The sequence below is a fragment of the Rhinolophus sinicus genome, chromosome 13, assembly GCF_057876585.1.
Source record: "Rhinolophus sinicus isolate RSI-liver-muscle chromosome 13, RSI-T2T, whole genome shotgun sequence".
Lineage (NCBI taxonomy): Eukaryota > Metazoa > Chordata > Mammalia > Chiroptera > Rhinolophidae > Rhinolophus > Rhinolophus sinicus.
The window spans coordinates 40,972,632-40,991,370 of NC_142513.1; the positions used below are offsets into that span (position 1 = coordinate 40,972,632).

At 46.6% G+C, this 18,739-nt stretch overlaps 1 protein-coding gene across 7 annotated transcripts in view; it reads right to left on the reverse strand.

Annotated features, from left to right (window-relative positions):
- Window positions 1–788: 788 nt before the first annotated feature.
- The window catches only part of RALGAPA2 (Ral GTPase activating protein catalytic subunit alpha 2), a 332,861-nt gene continuing 314,910 nt past the window's right edge, over window positions 789–18,739 (reverse strand). For 6 of the 7 annotated variants that reach the window (XM_019712539.3, XM_019712535.3, XM_088789286.1 and 3 more), the window contains one exon: window positions 789–4,266. In XM_019712539.3, the coding sequence (XP_019568098.3) occupies window positions 4,247–4,266 (20 nt within the window). In that variant the 3' untranslated portion in view covers window positions 789–4,246. Of the gene's footprint in view, window positions 4,267–7,389; window positions 7,430–18,739 lie in introns of all 7 variants that reach the window. The other variant, XM_019712536.3, reaches the window with a different exon arrangement.

Below are 18,739 nucleotides of genomic sequence, written 5' to 3' on the forward strand. Positions count from 1 at the left end.
CTACCAGCCAAAACCAAAAAAAACCACACAAAACAAACAAACAAAAAACAAACAAATGAAAAAACCCAAAAACAAAACAACAAATTGATTCAGGCTCTACTTGATAACCAGGAAAGCATCTGGACCCTGTTTGAGGTCACTGAAATGTCTTGTAAGTAAACTGTCCAATGTCCTGAAAGCTCACAGCAATCCAGAGCACAGGAGTTACCCAGGATGCTGGCAGAGGCCACCTGGCCAGGCCATCAGTGTATGATGGTTGGAGGCTTAAAGGCCGGGCCTTCAACACGACTTAAGCCACACCAAAAGGAGGCCGATTTTGTCTATCACTTATTCACAAACTCTCAAAGTTGGCCTCATGCTCATCAGGCCCTGGGACTCCAGCCCTCTGGAAGGGAGGCTCATGCAGAGGGCTGTCCTGGAGAGATGGGAGCCAATGCTCAAGCTCCCTGTGAGCCTTGATACAAACTACAGGAGATGCTGACCCAGTTATTTAATCATGAAGAGACAATGGACTTACATACATGAGATCGATGATGCTTGGACTCAAATTCTCGTTTGAGTGAATCTTAGCTTCCATGTTATGAACCAAGAGGTCAAGTTTTCATAATCACATTTGCAAACTTTACGGGATAGGTACTGGCTACCATTTTGGATAAATATTTAGGCTTTGGTTTAAAAAAGAGCTTTTGAACAAGGTAAAAATGCAAATTATTTTTTGTTAGATGCCAGGATAAACTTTATTTTGCTACAAAGTATAACGAAAACAAAAGAAACATATGGCACATAAATGCTGTGTTTCTACTTTATTAAATCATCACAGTCACTCAGAATTAAAGAGCAAAAGAGGGTAAACTGGAGAGTCAAGTGGCCGTCATCTGTGGAGCTGTGTGCTTTCCTGGGAGTGGCATGTCGTTGCTGAGCGTGTCCTGGCACAACACACATGCCTGCAAAGGTGAGTTGTACATAAAGGTCTATGCCACCTAGGTTTAAGCCCAGATGTGGAGCATTAGGAAAATTAAGTAAAAGATAGCAAAATGAAAATCAAATGACACACTATAACTTAATTTACCATATTTATCAAATTTTTACCTTATTTACATGTACTAGATATTGTAGACCTGAAAAGATTCACTTAATGTGTATGTCATACATAGATATTGAGTGCAACTAAAACAATGGTTGTTTATGTTGAAATTCCCTTCAGATGCGAACATTCCCCTTCAATAGACATAATGGTAGCAAAGTTACATGTAAGACATCACAGTAAGTTTTAAAGGACCCCTCAAACCTCCAGATGATACAAATGTAATAGTGAATGAAGTGCAGGTGGTCGCACCTGAGGAAGGTCAGGAAGACATGATTTACGCTGTGGATACACGTGGTCTTGTTTGTAAGACTAAGAGTCCAGTCAGTCAGCCCCTCTCACAACATCAAGGATTAAAACCTGCCCCTTCCTTGTAGCTCTTAGTAGCTGCAGTTTTAACTGCATGAAGACATTGTGACAGTCACCTAAGCTAAATTTACTCACTTCTACTTAAGGTTTTACTATTTTTTTTAAAGTCATTATTTTGTGGCATTACTACTTTTTTAAAGTACAAAAACCTACTCAGTAAGACTACAGGACATCAGCGTGCAGAAAAGTGAGGAAACTGGTTCGGTCCTGCCTGGAAGCCAGCAAGTCTTTTTGGGCCAATTAGGGCCACTTTTGTTTACAGATGGCTGACCTAATGTGACGAGTCAGCACCGTGACTCAAGTGGGTCTCCACCGGATGAGTGACCCTCTGCAATTTTGCTGAAAGGCATTTATTACAAAATCACAATATTTGCTTTTCTATGTGGAAAAGAAAAAAAAGACTCTATCATTTCAATTTTCTACCCCAAATAACAGAAACGGTTCAAGTCCATGTGACTGCAAGCCAACCTGTTTACCAGACTCCCTGTTACCTCATTCCAAATTTCCAAACCAAAGCTGATACTGAGAATAGTGGTTTGAGAAAGAGCTCCAGTCACAAACTTGCTGGCTATAATCTGGGGGTCACAGAGTTGTTTAAATCATTGGGGATGACAGGAAGGGCTAGTGATTTGCCAACAGAATCTCCCACTGCAGGGTCAGGAGGGCTGGTTCCTGGAGGTAAAATGGAATCATGGACAGAAGTCCAGGTGAGTTCAAAACGACTTCCAAGTCCTGATACTTCTATAAATCCGAGTTCTACACCGGGGGTTTCTAGAGCCTAAAGATGAAACATTCTCCTAGAAGCTACTTCCCGTCAGAGCCTCCATGGGACTCATGAGCCCAACAACATACAATGCCTTTCCCTGCAGGAATGAGGTCTGGGGACTTTGTAAATATGCAACAAAGCAACTCAGCACCAGTCTGGAGTCTGAGTGACGGGGCCAACCCGTGCTGACCGGAAAGCCCAGCTCATTAAAAAGGTGTGTGTGGAGGACGGGAAAACAAGACTCCTGACATCTGCTGATAGAACAGAAAATGCTGTGAGTTCCAGTCACTCTTTATATTACCAGTTAAGCTCCAATAAGTGAACAAATTCCCATTTACAGAACAGCCCCAAATGACTAAGGTCATATCTTCTAATTTGGAATGTCCCTCATCTCTTACACGCAGATCGCGCTCAAGCTGCTTCTGTCTTATATTGCAGGGGCCCCACCTGCAATCTCTGATAAAGCTAGAATTAGAAGGTCCATTCTTCTAATAGGAAAGACTTCCTCAATTCTCACTTGTCTCCAAAGGGAGTCTGGTTCCTGGGTTTGCCAGTTTCTCCTCAAAGGTCAGGTACCAGACAAACCTTGTTGATGGCTGACAGAAAGAACTGACTGGTCAGTGAGAACGACCACTGTGATGGGCGAGTAGGCGCAGAAGGCTCACTGGAAAGGTGACCAAAGCTGAGGGTAACACAGGTAGGTGCAGAGCTGAGAGCAGATGGTGGGCTAACCTTTCTCACGGCTGGGGCCTCAGCTAGCGGCATCCCCCCCTCCCCTCCCACGGTTCTGAGTCAGAGGCTTATTGTGGACCTGTGTGAGACATGACCTATTTATAAGACAAAGACTGCAATGGGTGATGAGGCAAAGCTCCAGATCTGAGACAGGCTGAGGGCCTAGGTGAGAAGCGGGGTTTTCCCCGTTGATTGATTTCTCTGTCTCTGACACCCACAGACCTCCAGCAAGGGTGCTGGGCAAGTGCTGGCAGAAGGTGGAGCTTTTTGTTCCCCTCCCCCACCATTTTTTAAACAGGCTCATCATGCCTCCCACAGAGCAATGAGTGAAAAGTACAATCAAATCCTTGCTTGGAATCTGTTACCCTAAAGCTCTGTGCGATAGGAACTATTTCTAAGGTCCCTGCTATGGTCCTCTCTGGACAGCGGGCAGGAGAGCACAACTGCAGGGCAAACCTTTTGGACACAGATGGACATTGCATTGCAGGGGTGCCCGTCTCAGTCTAGCACCTGAGCTGGCATGTGCCTTTGTGTTGATGCGGCTCTTGGAAGCTTCCTTACCTACACAGCTTTCACAGGGACAGGACCTTGCATTTCTAGGAACATCTGGCTGTTCTGTGATAGAAGCATCATGGTCATGAACTGAAGGGCCTCCAGGATGATCAGGAAAACGTCTCCCTAGACAGTGGGCAGCAGGCACGAGGTGGAAAAACACTCAGCAACCGAGGTAAAACTTCTCTTGGGCAAAAGACCCTAGGGAAAGCCAATTTCCATGATGATGAAATTTTTGAGGAAACCATAAATTCTAACATAAGAACGAGTAAAATCAATGCAGAGAAAATTCTTCAAACAATTTGACAGTTGTTTTGCTGGACCCTCTGTGAATCACGCTTGGGTTTCTCAATGAGAGGAAACAATTTGGGATACAGAAACCAGCCACTCTGCGTCCCCTCCCTGAAAGCCCATAATCTTCTCTGGCTGTCTCTGCCTGGAGCAGCCACACCAATGCCCACGTGAGAGTGGGTTTGTCTCTGGTCATTGACTTTCTCTTTTCTTATGAAGCCCAAGGTTTGTGAGGTTTCAGGGCAAGACGATACCACTTAGTTTGAAAGTCCAATCCGCAACATTCCGGTGGGATTTGTCTTTACTTCAGAAGTCCGTTAATGGGAAGGCTTGCTGAGGGCAATAGCAGAGCAGCAATGTTTCCGAAGTCTCTGGGTTTGGAGGTTTGGGATGTGGGGTGTGGGGGAGTCTCAACCATCTCCTCTTGCCAAAAGGCACCATGAGGTAGGCACTCAGGCTGGCGGCCAGGACCCTGCAAAGGAAGCAGAGAGAGGCCGAGTCATGGCGCCCAGAGCTGCCCTCCTGGGCACCGACATAGGGAGGGTTTGTGGAACTCAGAAGAAATGGAACCACGTTCCCCAGAGGGAGGTTTGATGACCTCCATGTGCTGTGAGCGTGGGCATGTTTGCTGAATGAATCAACAAATGCATGTCTTTTCTCCCAGTCTTTGCTCTGGACTTTCCTGCAGCATAAAAGAAACTATGAATCTTTTTGAAATTAACTTGTGGCCAATCCACAAGTAAAGAATGAAGAGAAAGGTCTCTGATTACAGTAAAGGGAGGAGAAGCCAAGGAAGCAGACTGTCCAGAGTCAATGAAAAGGCAAGTAGAACTTCGTGGGCAGTTTGTGGCTCCGTCAGTGCTATTATTTACACGTATATTAGTATTTCACATCAGTTACAACTTGACTATTCCCCAAAGGGTCTGAGACGCGAGGTCAGGACTGAATTGCTTGTCTGAATGAGTCCAGACAAGCACACTGCTATTTAGCATGGGAGGGAAAAGGAATAAACGTAAAGCCTGCGTGGCAGCACGGCTCCTTCCCCAGGGCTGCGGGAGCGTGCTCCGAGGAGCACAGGAAGCAATGCCTGTGCAATACCCGGTGGCTGTTGCTGGAGGTGTCTGGCTTCCCCTGGGCAATTATGCGAGCGGGAGGATCATTTCATCACCCTTCTCCCCCTCGAAATCTATTTTTAGATCCTGTTGTATTGCATCCCAGGCTTCCGGAACAAACCTCAAAAGCAGGCTTTCTATACTCCTCCTAACATGCTTTACTTCCAGGGGTTTGGCCTTTGAAGTTTTTATTATTGGCATTTGAAATTAATTTCCATAAGTTACCTTATTCACAGACAGCATCTTTTTTCATTTTCTGATCTTACCTTATTGTTTCTAGGAAGAGCCTCTGAAATCAATACTTGCACACATGCATGGACCTGAGGAGACAACCTGCCCAGTGTCCTGAGATGCAGCGCTTTAAGATTCCCTCACAGGGGCTTTCTCCTACCTTCTGCTCCCAGGGAGGCTGGGCACAGAGAGGAAACGTCTTGGGCCTCTCTCCTATTTTCATCTTAAAAAACAGGCTGCTTTTGGCCTCTCTACTGTTTTCATCTTTAAAAACAGGCTGCTTTTGACAAAGGCAGCACAGCTATGCTGTCATCCATGACAGAGATGGCATTGGTAACAGGCATCTCTCTGTCCCCTTGTAGCCAGTGATGGGTACTAGCATTTAATCCAGCGGGGGACAGGGTGGGGGGAACACAACCCCGATTTAATCCCAGGTAATACTCCATTTTGAAATACCTTCACTGCAAATTGCCTAAGATCACATTATCAACTAGGAACCAACCCACTCACGATTGTAATCAGATCAACTGGGAGAAGCAAGCAAAAAAAAAAAAAAAGTGATGCTCAAAGATAGGACATTAAATAAAGGGAAAATATTGAACCCCTCCACACCCACCGAGGGACAAGGTGGGACGCAGGGGAGGGCGCACTTCCCCTCCTGCAGCTGTGGGGCAGCAGGTGGGCAGGACGATGCCAAGTCTGGTGAGCTGCGTGGAGCTCTGTGGTACAGCGGCCTCTGTATATCTGAAAGCAATGGCCCCAACAACCGGGGGCAAAGGGCAGGACACCCTCAAGCCAGAGCCTGTATTGCAGTGCTCCTGCATTCCTCTAGTTTCCCACTTTCCACTGGCACGAGTCAGCCTGTGATGGCTCCTGCCATGCCCACCGCATGTGCTTGATGGGGAGGCAGCAGCTGCGGAACGAGCAGGCCGGCCACAAAGGAGACAATGCCACGTGCTCGGCCTTTTCCTCCTGCTGGAGGCTGGGGGTCTGTTCAAAGGACCCTCGAGCCCCTCTTCTCCGCTTTTATGGCAGGAGCAGGAAGACATGCATGGGTACAGCAGCCCCAGCAAATCAAGACTTTTGCATGAAGTCTCCACTGCTGGAGCGGATGGTACTGCACTGCTCTGAGCAGGCTGACGTGTGCACCCAGGCTTCGGGCTCTTATTGCCTGTGGGAACTGACACGCGTGAGCCCTGTTTGGAACAGGTATGGAACTGGCCAAAGCTTTAGCAGAGGGGAAAAGAAATAGCAACTGGGTTAGAGAGGCAGCTCACTGTGCTAATGGCTGCTCGTTTGGCCTGCAGGTGTAAGCCCATGCCTGGTGGAGGAGGAGGGTGCTGCTTTGGATAAACCAAAATATCTAGACCCGAACATTCCCCTTCCACATTTACTGAGATGGTGACTGGTGTCTGTGCCATGAATTCCTTTGTGGGTGATACTGTTAATAAGTGACAGCTTGCTCATTAACGTTCTCTGTATCGTCATCATCATCTTCATCAGCAATCACCTGGTCTCCCTTCCACCGGTGAGCCCACGAGTCGGCACAGCCAGGCCACCCCCCGGAGAGCTTTCGGCCAGCACTGAAACCATGGATGGGGCTGCTGTCCGTCAATGCCCACAGGGAAGGGCCTGGATCCCAGACCAGGGCAGAAAGCAGAGGCTCACGCGGGTCTCTGCCATGGCTGGCCTGCCCTCTGGGAACCCCGAGGCCCTCAGGTTCTCTGCCCTCTGTGCTCCCCAAGCTTTTGTGTGCTCTTCCTCCCCAGCTGTCCATTCAGCAGCCCCCTGGACAGCCCGCCCTTCTTGCACGGAGGCCTGGAGGCCCCCATTAAGGCAAGCTGTCAAAGGCCGGCCCAGCACGTGCCACGTCTTATAGGCCCCTCTCAAGATCTTGCTCCTCCTGTCTTGGGCAACAAAAAAGGGGGCGGCTCTGGGCCCACTGGCTCCTCGCAGCCCTGAACACAAAAGGGCGGGCTACAAAGACATTTTCCGGGATGGCAGGTGTTGGTGTCGGATTCTCACCAGAATGTATGGCGCAGAAGAAAAGCAAAGCTGGGTTTCCCCAGGGCAGCGCAGACATGCAGGGGCAGGAGTGCGGGCAGGGCCCCTCAGGAGGGGAGGTGGGAGCAGCAGGAACTCTGAGAGTGTATTTCAGCAAGGTGTTAGCTGTGGAAGTAGGTCTGTTAGTGACTTTACACACCCTTCCCCAAGGGCAGGGTTGGGCAAATCCACGGAAGTGTCAGTCTTACCTTGCTCAAATATTGCAATGACACCTTTGCGTATTTTAATCTGAAGGAAAAGAACATAAGAGCAAATGAATACAGCCCAGCACACCCACAGCCCAACTTGATGGTGAACACAGTGCTAATCACACATTCATTCCGGGGCTGCCTGAGTGCTGTTGAAGTCTTGGAGATCACTACGAACTGAAAAGTCAGGTAACATTCGACATGGCGGCACAGCATTCTAGTTGCTGTCATATTTATCAATGTGGAATGAAGGAGTCAGTAGCATTCCTAGGATGTATAAAGCAGTTGCTATTGGGAGCCCTCCAGACACTGGGAAGCACTGATCACTGTATCCTTTTTCTTGCTGCCCAATATTTCCTGACTAACTTGCTCTAAAATATAGTCCAAGATAAGAGTTTTCAAGATAAGTATTCGGAATTCAATGGATGACCTGAAAAAATAATTGACACTCTCTAAGTGTGCAAGTTTACATGTCTTTAAGTTTCATTTTACATGTTTCTGAGTTGTACGCAGTGTGTTAATTCAGTACTAGTGTCACCTGTGATGTGACAGTCCCCAGGGAGGAGGCACATGGCATGCTGTGCAGAGGGTGACTCGGGTAGGCGACTCTGTAGGGTTGAAATGGGACCACATGTTTTCCCTCATTCACAGGCAGTAGGATTTTAGCCGTCACACTGAACCCAAGAAAGGACCTGAGCTTTTCTGTATTTCATGACAGGTTTTCTCAGTTACCTCATCCTATCTCCTATGTGGATTTTCTGTTATCAAATGCAGGCTCTTTCTGCATCCAGCAAACGCTCCTCACCCCAAACTCCCACAATGCTCCTGAATTCAGCATCACTGGACCACTATCAAATTTGGACAAAGGACATTTATCAGTGACACAGACTGTTATCTGCGTGGCCACAGTTGTAAACTGTGTCTTCTGACCCCGTCTGCCAAGTGTGGCACAGTGACCAGGGCCAGTCTTTAAGACGGTGGTTCACAATGCTGTCGGAAGGACCACTGACATACTTTTCGGTAGGGTTCTCTGAAGAAATGTGCACATTTAGGAAGCCGTATTTTCTAATCTATTGATGAAATTTCATTGCCCCCACCACAAAATCATTTGGGGTTGAGGATTTCAGGATAAATAACTGGTCATGGATGATCCAGTAGCATTCTCTGTCTTACTTGCTTTCCAACCACTGTTAACTGCTTCGTCTCACCACGTTGATTGCGCTCTAGGGGCACGAGAAATTCCTGGGCAGTGTTCATTGTGGGTAACAGACTAGAATGTTTTCCATGGGTCCTCTGGATAATGTCATTATTTAGATTTCCTGTTTCCCCCCAATGCACTGTGCTTTGGGGTCCATTTTCTCTAATGGAAGATGTAAAATAGAACCTGTCTTCATGGGTCTTCCTTAAGTTGAGGCAGTTCACCTTTTCAAGGCACCATGCCATGGACCCTCTCCAGTGTGAGCAAAGAGGGTCTTCATGAAGGGGCTTCTTGGTCACTCTCCCCTGCAGTCCCCTCAGCCCTGGTTATGCTGCGCATACAAACACCTGATTGGTAGAAACCAAGAAAACAGATGGCGCAGCTAACAATGGAGGCTTGTTTGTAATTGCTGATGAGGACTGGTTTGTGCTTCTCCACAGTACGTCCCCAGATGCAGCCTAGTGTGGTGTGCTGGACCAAACAGAATGTCTCAATAACTGCCAATCCATGGTAAGTTAAGGAGATGCAAAGACAGAGACAGTTGGGGGCTGCCTTAATTATTCCATGGGGCTCAAATGTCACTTGCCCTTGACACACAGGCAGTGCTACCGTAGGGCGAGGGCTTGTACTTGGAACAGAGGAGTCGGCTGTCAGCTTCCTGATACATCCCTGGGGATAAGTGTGAGGTACCACTGACCTGGGCAGGCTCGGAAAACACCAGAAGAGAGCACTGTGCTTGGATATGAGGGATGGAAAGAGAATTAGAGGCGTGTGACGCTTGGGGGTGTGGATGAGAGACAGAAAGCATAATTATTTCATCCTTTTATCACTGGACATCTGATATGTGCCAGGTACTGTTCTAGGCTCTGGCTTATAGCAGAGAAGAAAGCAGATGAAGCCCCTGCCTCTGGGGGCTTTGGTGGAGGAGTTACGGCATGCATTCTAATGGGCAATGTCACCCATTGTGGGGCAAAAGTATCTTACTCTTTATGTGCATAAAGCCCAGAAATAAATATGGTAAATAAATAAACAGTATTTCTGTGGTGTTTTGATGAAGAGGACAAATTAGGATATAAAAATGTCTCAGAAGCCTCCATGGTGGGGCAATAATGAAAAAAAGATTGAGAGACACCAGATTATAGAATTAATACATGTCTTAAATTCAAAGATTTTCTTACAGGCAGTGGTGCCGGGAATCGGGAGTTGGCCCTGCTCACATCTAAGAGCAGATGAGTGAGACCTCTCTGGGGAGAGCCCTGCAAGTATAGCTCAGATGCCAGCAGGCCACTTGAGGATTCAGACACAGAGCGGGAGCCTGGAGAATCCAGAGGTCACTTTTAGAGAAAGATGTCTTACTTTTTTGGGCTCGTGCGACTTCTCTGATACTCTGGATGTCAACAAGGATTTTAAAAAAACGCAGGAAACAATAGTCTTGGTTGTAGATTTGTTGTGTTCCATATAGCTCTGCCTAGCGGAGGGTTTTCAAGAACTGCTGGGCCTTTTTGTGGCACATTTTCTCTGGCTGTCTTCACTGGGACAGCAAAACAGCAAGGATTTGAATTGAGCTGCTTATCTCTGAGGAAAGGCTGCCATCCAGTACTGCCACCTGGGATAACGCGGGGCAGGGTCAGACAAGAAAAGTGGCTGCCTCTCCCTGGGTTCTTGTTACTGAACAGTCAGTGTGGAAAATGATTAACTGGTTCAAGATAATTAGGGAAGCGAATGATTTTTGAGAGCCGGCATCAATGAGGGAGAGAAACAGTGGCCCAGGATCCCAGCTTCAGGCAGTGCTAAATATCCTCCCAGCAGGAAGGCAGGCAGAGCAGGAGATCAGAGAGCTGCTGGGGCTATTCAGCCCCCATGGAATGGCTCTGAGGAAGGGAACAGGTGCAGCCATGGATGGGGTAAGCCACACTCAACTCAACACTGGCAACCCAAGGGCAATGGGAATTGCCAGCCTAATTAACATTTCCAAATGGCCCAAGGATGGCTTCCAGTATTTCCAACCCAGCAGCAGTGGCTATGTTTGGGCCCTGGCCCTGGCTCTTGGCTTGGCTTCCTCTTTTCGGTCATTGGTCTTGCCCATCAACTTTGGCTCTGAAGCAGAAAGCTAGGACAGCTGGCCCAAAAGGTGGCAGGCACAGAGAGTGTGTATTGTGCCTGCACGTGCACAAGTACCTATGTGAGGAGCAAGCAAGCGGGTGGAACATTCATAAAAAACTTTCCTGACATTCTTCTCTTCCCCTTCCACAACTATAATGGATTCTTATACATATATGACTACATTTAAGTAAATTATAAATTTAAAATTATATCTTGGTGTGAACTTTCTCGTTAGGCAGTTGTGGAAAAGGAGGTTTTCAGACACTCTCGCTATCTCACAGAACACGAACACCAAGAACTCATTATATCTTAGCCATAGTGGGGGCTGTTCATTTCACCAGATTGAATTCACACCTCAAAATGGAAAAACACTACAGAAATGTTTATAGCAGCAATATTCATAATAGCTAAAAAAATGAAAACAGCCCCCATGTCCATCAACTGATGAAGGAACAACCAAAATGTGGTCTACCCTTACAATGGACTATTATTTGGCAATAAAAAGAAGTGAAATACGGTTTGAGGCTATAACACGGCTGAAACTAGGGAACACCCTAAGTGAAAGAAGCCAATCACCAAGGACCGCACACTGTACGATTCCATTCACACATAATGTCCACAATAGGCAGATCCATAGAGACAGAAAGCAGACTAGTGGTTGCTTAGGGCTGGGGGTGGGGCAGGAGGAATGGGAATTGACTACTAGTGGGTTTATGCTTTTGTTTTTTAGAAGGGATAAAAATGTTCTAAAATTAGTTTGTGGTGATGGTTGCACAACCTCGTGAATATACTTAAAACACTGAATTGTATACTTTAAATGGAAAAATTGTATGGTATGTGAGTTATATCTCAATAATGTTATTTTTAAAAAGGGAAAAACAGAACAGAAGATGGTCTGGGTAGCTACTACTACTTTTTCAAAAGTGACACAACAGAAGTGGCTCTGAGTTCTAGGGGAAAATAAAATACCCCAGAGCACTCAGGGAGGCAGGGGGATGGGGCAGCTATGAAGTTTAGCCGAGGCCACCAGCAACTCTCCCCCAGTGTTGCACTACAAACATAACCATACTTAAAGCAAAGAAAATGGGGCCACCCCTCAGGCGACACATTACCCTTCCCTTCAAGGTCATCTCTCGGGTTTATTCTATTCATCTGTCTTATAAAAACTCAGGGGTGGCCTTGGGCAGTGAGGTGTCATAACAGTGTGATTTTCCCCAGGACACACTGGGATTTTGTGTGCAGTGCAGGAGTACATTTTAAATTCCTTAATAATCAATTGCTTAACAAGATGTAGCAGTTACGTTTGTAGTGATTTGTGGGAGGACATGAGTTCTATGTATTAGTCTGAGGTGTCTGAGGAAACATTAAAGACGTAGTGGAACTGTCTGGTACTTTCACTGATAAAAGCTGTCCTGTTGTCTTCAGACATTCCGGAAACCATTTTGGTCCATAATGAAGACATTTTCTATGTGTGAAATCTTCCTGTTGTGCTCCATTTGCATTCCAAAGTAGGAAATACTTTGGTTAACTTTCAGTCAAGTTTTTCAGTTACCTGTGCCAAAGTGGGTGTGCATTTGCCATATATCCTATAAAATAGTCCTTTCTGCCTTTGGGGAAGAACATTTGCCTTTGCCCAAAAGGGCTCCTCCCGTCCTCCCCATTGTTCTGTGGGTATGTTCCCCACAAGCAGCAGTCCTTTCAGGCTGAGGGGCAATGAGTCTTGTTTGGGAGCAGAAACTTAAGCACTTGAGCCCTGGCCCTGATATGACCAGCCATCTGACAATGAAAAAACCCAACCCTCCTCAGTGCAAAACCGCCACAGATAAATCTTGCTCTACTGAGGGCAGATTGTGGGGAGAGAGTGCAGTTAAGTTACAAATCTCTACACATATGTGAAGAGCTACTGCTGGTCATAGATTGTTCTGAGACCATTTTTATAAGTGAAACAATGCCAAGGAAACTCACCCCCATATCCTAGCGCTTCTGGATAATTATGAGTCATTTTAAGTCTCTTCAAACAATGTTCTGTGTACCAGAGATAGTTATTTACCATGATTCTTCATGCCAGCTCATGGGATCAAGACCACCAAGTTCTGCCGTGAGTCTGGAGGGCTGCAGGGGATGGGGGATATGTGACTGACCTTCTCCTTTTCACCTTCTTCCTTTCACCATGCAAACCTTCCTCTACAAAGAGCTGGTGTCACTGTGCTCCCTTTACCTGTGCAGTCCAGGTCAGGGGCTGCACTGTGACACTGGGGGAAGGGGGGCATCACTGGACCTCTCTAGTGGTCCCATAGAGAATGTTCAGGGAGAACATCTCTAGAATTGCCACAACGTTCATTCATTACTCAAACATGTCTGCTGTATGCCACGTGATAGAATGCATGGGGAACGGAATATTCTCTAACAAGTCTTCCTCCTACCACCCCCCCACCCCGCCACCATGGTATATCCTGCCCACAGACGCCACCATGATCTTTTTAAATAAGAATCATATCACTCTACTGCTTAATACCTTCCAAAGCTGGCCATTTCACTAGACTAACAGCCAAGGTCAACCCCTCAGCCAACAAGACCACTCCAACCTTCCTCCGCACCTTGCTCACTCTGCCCTAACCACGCTAGGCTCCTCATTGCTCTTGGAAAGCTCCTACCTCAGGGCCTTTGCGCTTGCTGCTCCCTCTGCCTGGAATGCCCCCTACCCCAGTTCTAAATGGTTTACTCCCTCACCTCCTCCAAGTTGTTTTTCAAATGTCATCTTCTCGGTGAGGTCTTCCCTGACCCTCTATTTAAAGTGCCCCAGTGTTCTCTTTCTCAGTAGCACTCCTCGTCCTCCTTCCCTGCTGCCTTTTTCTTCTTAGCACCCCTCAATATTCCATGTATCTACAGAATGAATGTCTGAAAACCCCGACCCTCATGGGGTTTACCTGACGATCCGAGGAGTGAAGCTGCAGTTCCTACTTAAGTTGTAGCAAAGGTATGTGTGTGTCCCAGGACCCAAGTTGGACCTGAGTTTTAATACCGTGTTTCCCCGAAAATAAGACCTAGCTGGACCATCAGCTCTAATGCGTCTTTTGCAGCAAAAATTAATATAAGACTCGGTCTTATTTTACTATAAGACCGAGTCTTATCTAACATAAGACCGGGTCTTATATTAATTTTTGCTCCAAAAGACACATTAGAGCTGATGGTCCAGCTAGGTCTTATTTTTCAGGGAAACACAGCACCTAAATATTGCCTCTGGCAGTCACCAGCTTTAAGTAATTGGGATAAAGGGCAGAGTCAGCCTCATAGCCCATGGAGTCTCATTTCTGGCTTCTTCCTTTCTTCTCTGTATTGATTCCTTTCCTCTGGGACTCTTGCCCCTGATACTCTTGAATCAGCTAACATCCCCTGGTCAGAGCCTGGCCTCAGAGAGCACACACCCAGATGTCACGGAAGACTCCAGCGTTAACGGGAGTCAGGCTGTTTCTCTAGCTACTTCTTGGAGCCCTAGGGATGCAGCTAGGGAGCAGGGTTTCCCTAACTACCACGCATGGGCTTTGGGACGCGTGCCGGCCACAGGGTCGGCCCAAACATACTTCAGCAGAGAATGCAAGGCAGGCTGTGCCTCTCGGTTCTGCGTGAGATTAGGGCTGGGGGAGTGGAACCTCCCAGTGAGTCCTGGAAGACACTCCGTGGCTTTCCTCACCATCAGGCAATCTCACAGATCTGACCACCTGGCTCACGAAGAGAGATGCTGGCTGACCCTGGTTCCCCACGGTAATGGCTGAGCTCTATGGGCAGGTGAGAAGGATCTGGCATGGGGTGGAGGTAGGTGGAATGTGTCCTCATGCATCTAGGATTTTACTCTCATATTCTTGAAGTGGTCAAAAACTAGGGTTCTGCCTGTTTTTTCTCGGCAGTCTTTACAGTGATGCTACTAGGTTTCTTACGGGCTTAGAAATGAATTTTGGCCCTGTAAATGCTGTAACTATTTTAGGTATTATTATTTTTTTACATAGTTGACTGGAATGTTTCCTATTTTTTAAGGGATTTTTTCAGCCTGTTGAGGGACTTAAGGACTAATGGAAAAAAAGGAACCAGCTTTTCTCTTTATTATGCTGTTTAGAGGTTTATTTCCTGGTTATCATCAACTATCCTTCTGGAAAAGGAGAGTATAAAATATTCTTTCTTTTTACTGTCAGCAGACTTAAATGCTAGTAAAAGAGGCTCCATTTGGCCTCTGCTTTGATTTGGTTGTTGCTAAATAGAAAATTAAGCAAAAGCCATTGAGTGTTCTAGGAACCCACCCTAAATGGCTAAGGTGGTACATGTTCCATGTACTAGAATCAGAAGGGCACGAGGGACACAGCCATGGTTTACAAGGTGTGTGAACCTGGGGTATCAGAAGCTCCAGGCTCTTCTGAAACAAATACTCAAGGTTATTTCAAATAAGCTTTAATTAAGAGTCATTTCCAAAAATTGTCTCAGAAAAATTTTTGGTACTTGCCGGCCATCTCTTGGCAACTGCTGCAGTGTCCCCGGCGCCTGAGCCATAATTAGCAGTTAGGCAGGAAGGAAGATGCCACTTGCACTTCAAACCCTGCAAGTCCTGAAAAACCAGAACTAACCTAAGGCAGCATTTCACAGAAAAAGCAGCATCTTCACGTTCTTGCAAAGGAACAAATTAAATGTAATGTCAACACTTTAGAATGAATAATCTGGGGTCTCTTCTTTTCTGGGAACCTGTGAACACTCCCAAGCTCTGCCCCCACACCAAGGCAGGAGCGGCCCCTCCCTGGCACTGAAGGAGTCCTTTCTTCCTGTCTGCTCGTCCTCCATTTATTAACCTTTATCTTACTCTTCTTGTTCAGGGCCTTCCAATTCTCACATGTTTCAATTCTTAGCCAATGTGAGAAAGTTAAAAATTGACTGACAAGATCTTAGTAGAATAGCTAACAGATATCAGGCAAGTTTTCATTCTTTCCCAGGCTCACAAGGCAGATGGCATGGCCCATCTCAGGGAAATCTCAACCCAACTGCAAGCCATCAGCTGACTGTATTTTTTTTTTTTTTTGGACTATGTCTTTTAGACATTTAGTTGTAGTTTGGGGCTAACTAATCTGAGCTTATTAATAATTAGCCAGTTTTGGTGGTTCATGAGTATCTATCTGCTTTTCTCCAATAAGACTTCAAGCTCAAAAGGGAAGGAAAAACAGTGCAAGGTCTCCAGAGCTCTTTATGTTCCCTTAAAATGCCCAGCACAGTCCTACTTGGTGGCAGCTGCCAAGGAAAAGGAGGAGAGGGTAGGCAAGGGGACTGAGGGAAGGGCCAATTCAGAGATGGTAACATTTGACAAGGAGCACCACAGTTTTCTATCAGATCCCATGGAACAAATGTTGGCCTCATCTCTTTCCTCCCTCTTTCAGAGATGACAATGAGGAGAATACAAGTTTTAAGAGGAAAAGGGATGCATAAGCACGAGGCGTAATGTGGTGTTAAACAGAGCAATTGAGAATTCTCTTTAAAACCTTCAATAACATTTATGAAAACATCCTGAATCAAGTGTCAGTTATTCAAACTGCATTATCCAGTCTGTGGATTAACCAGGCACCCCCGTGTTTCCCACACTGGTTTTGGCCGTACTGCTTGTCACTGGCCCACCTTCACTAAGAGACCAGCAAGGGGGGAGGAGTGGTGGGTCACAAGTACCAGTGTTTGTTCTGCATCTTGCATCAGATCCAACACATGCCTGTGGTCTGGAGACACACCTGTACCACTTACAGCAACAGGCTGACTCCTTTCTGTCTATTTCTATTTTACTCCTGTTGCATACTCGTATGTTACAAGAAATTATATGCATCATTCTCTAAAGAATTTACAGCCAATTATAGATAGAAGAAACACATAGACGCACAAAACAAAGACTTACATATGCTAAGAAAAATCAAGATATAAGTCACGACAAATGAGATGGCACTAGCATGAGGACCCAAACATTACAGAGATGCCTTGATTTAAGATAGTGGTTCTCAGTCCTGCTTGCATATTAAAATGCCCTCAGGAGTTTTTAAAAGGAAGTCCCAAGGGCCAGACCACAGCCCAGGCCAGGAAATCCAAATGTCTGGTGGCGGCATGCAGCATCCAGATTCCTAATGGCTTCGCAGGAGACCCCGTGTACAGCTGGAGTCAGCACCAAACTGTTTATCAATGGAATTAATGGGTGGCTAAAAAAATTCCTATGGATGCTTCATTGTATTTTCAAGGAGAATACATTTTAAGTTTTTTTAAAAACGTCATATGCACAGGAGGGCAGAACTGAGCCGGTCATGTGGGAAGGAAGACGTGGGCGGGGGCGGGGAGGGATTATCAGGGTAGAAGGAACATGCATGAGGGCAGCTGTTCGTAGGGCACGTGGCTGCCTTGCTCAGCTACAGACAAACTGAAGGTGCAGAGTGGGGTAGCCCTGAGTTCCTGAAGAGGCAGTGCCACAAGAGAACTTGTATTTAAGGGTAACTTCTGGATTATCTGAATGGAGTTCTGAGCTTTAGTCCCGGTCTTTAACTGATTTTAATAAGAAGCCAGCAGTCGTGACTCTGATTTATGGGACTGTCCCACGGGGTGGGCATTGAGCCATCATTTTCATAGGTCATGGCCCTGGCTTGCACCTCCCCTTCTAGGAGATAGGCTGCTGGGCAGGCAGGGGTGAATTCCAGGATGAGAGGGGGAATGAGGGAGCACATGTTCATCATGAAAGACAGAGGGAAGACAGGTGGAAAGAGGTAGAGGGTGGCACAGGATGAGTGAAGAAAAAGGCGGGCAGGCAGGACAGGTGAGAATGAGAGCACAGCTAGTATCGGCTGAGGGCTCTCTACATACCAGGCACTGTTCTCATGTCTTCACACAGATGAACTTATTGAATTCTTGGGAATGCCCTTTGAGGAAGGTACCCTTGTTAGACCTGTTTTACAGAATTGGACTCTGAGCTGCAAAGAAAGGGACAGGTGACTTGGCTGCGGCCACGTGCTGGAGCGTGGAAGATGCCAACTATCTCGCTGCAGAGCCGAACCCTCATCAGAACATGTTCTCCCTCCGTGCAGCCTTCAGGGTGGCTGGGGAGGCCGGCTCTCGGTGGAAGGTTCTGGCCAGTGTTGAGCAAGGGAGGACAGGAAAATAGTGGAATCTGAGTAAGACTGTCTGTGAGGAAGAAGAGCAAGGGAAGGCAAGCCTGTGCTTAAGTAGCGAGGAAGGCAAGTGCCCAAACCCTTGCAAAGGGTTACGAAGGATCAAAGGCTTGCTGATGGGTATTGCCATCTGCCTTTACCCAGGGTTCAGCAGTGGTGTGTGGACACATGGGCTCTGGGCCCGGGTCCTGGCTGTGTTTTTAGCACCCCAGAACATTAGAAACCCCTCCAGGCCATGGAATGGCCTTCCCGAATCTGGGAGCCTGAGCTAGCAGAGGCATGTGTAAGCCTGTGATGCACGTCTGTGGACTCAATGATGTTGCATCCATTTTGGGCTTCGGTCTCCTCTTCTGCTCAATGTGGTTGGTTAGGAGAGGAAATAAGAGGACTCCTTAAAGGGTTTTACAGTCACATCTACTAGGTAACCCTACAGACTATCATAATCACAAGTGTGTGTGCTGGTAACTGAATTTATAAGCTGTCACTTACATAGGAATAACCAGTAACCACAACCTCACACATTAAGTTCTGGTAATGTAGTTTCAGCTGGCTGTGTTTCCTGGAATGTTACTGTCTTTCTCAAACTTCATTCTTATTTCATGAAGACTTACTGAAGAACAAGGAGGAAGAACAATGCTTTCTTGAGCAGGCTCTGTTTGAAAAAAACATTGAGACAGTATGTGCTTTTCTTCTTTCAGAGAGACTACATGGTTTGCTTAGACTGAAGAACTCTTATCATTGACTGGTTAGGAATTTTGTGACCAATGTCACTGGTAACCAATGTTTGGTGACAGCTTACCAAGTAGAGGAAATTGGTAACCATCTGTATCTCGGATGGTGTCACTAACATCTGCATGGACTCTATTTGGGAAGAAAAGAGAGT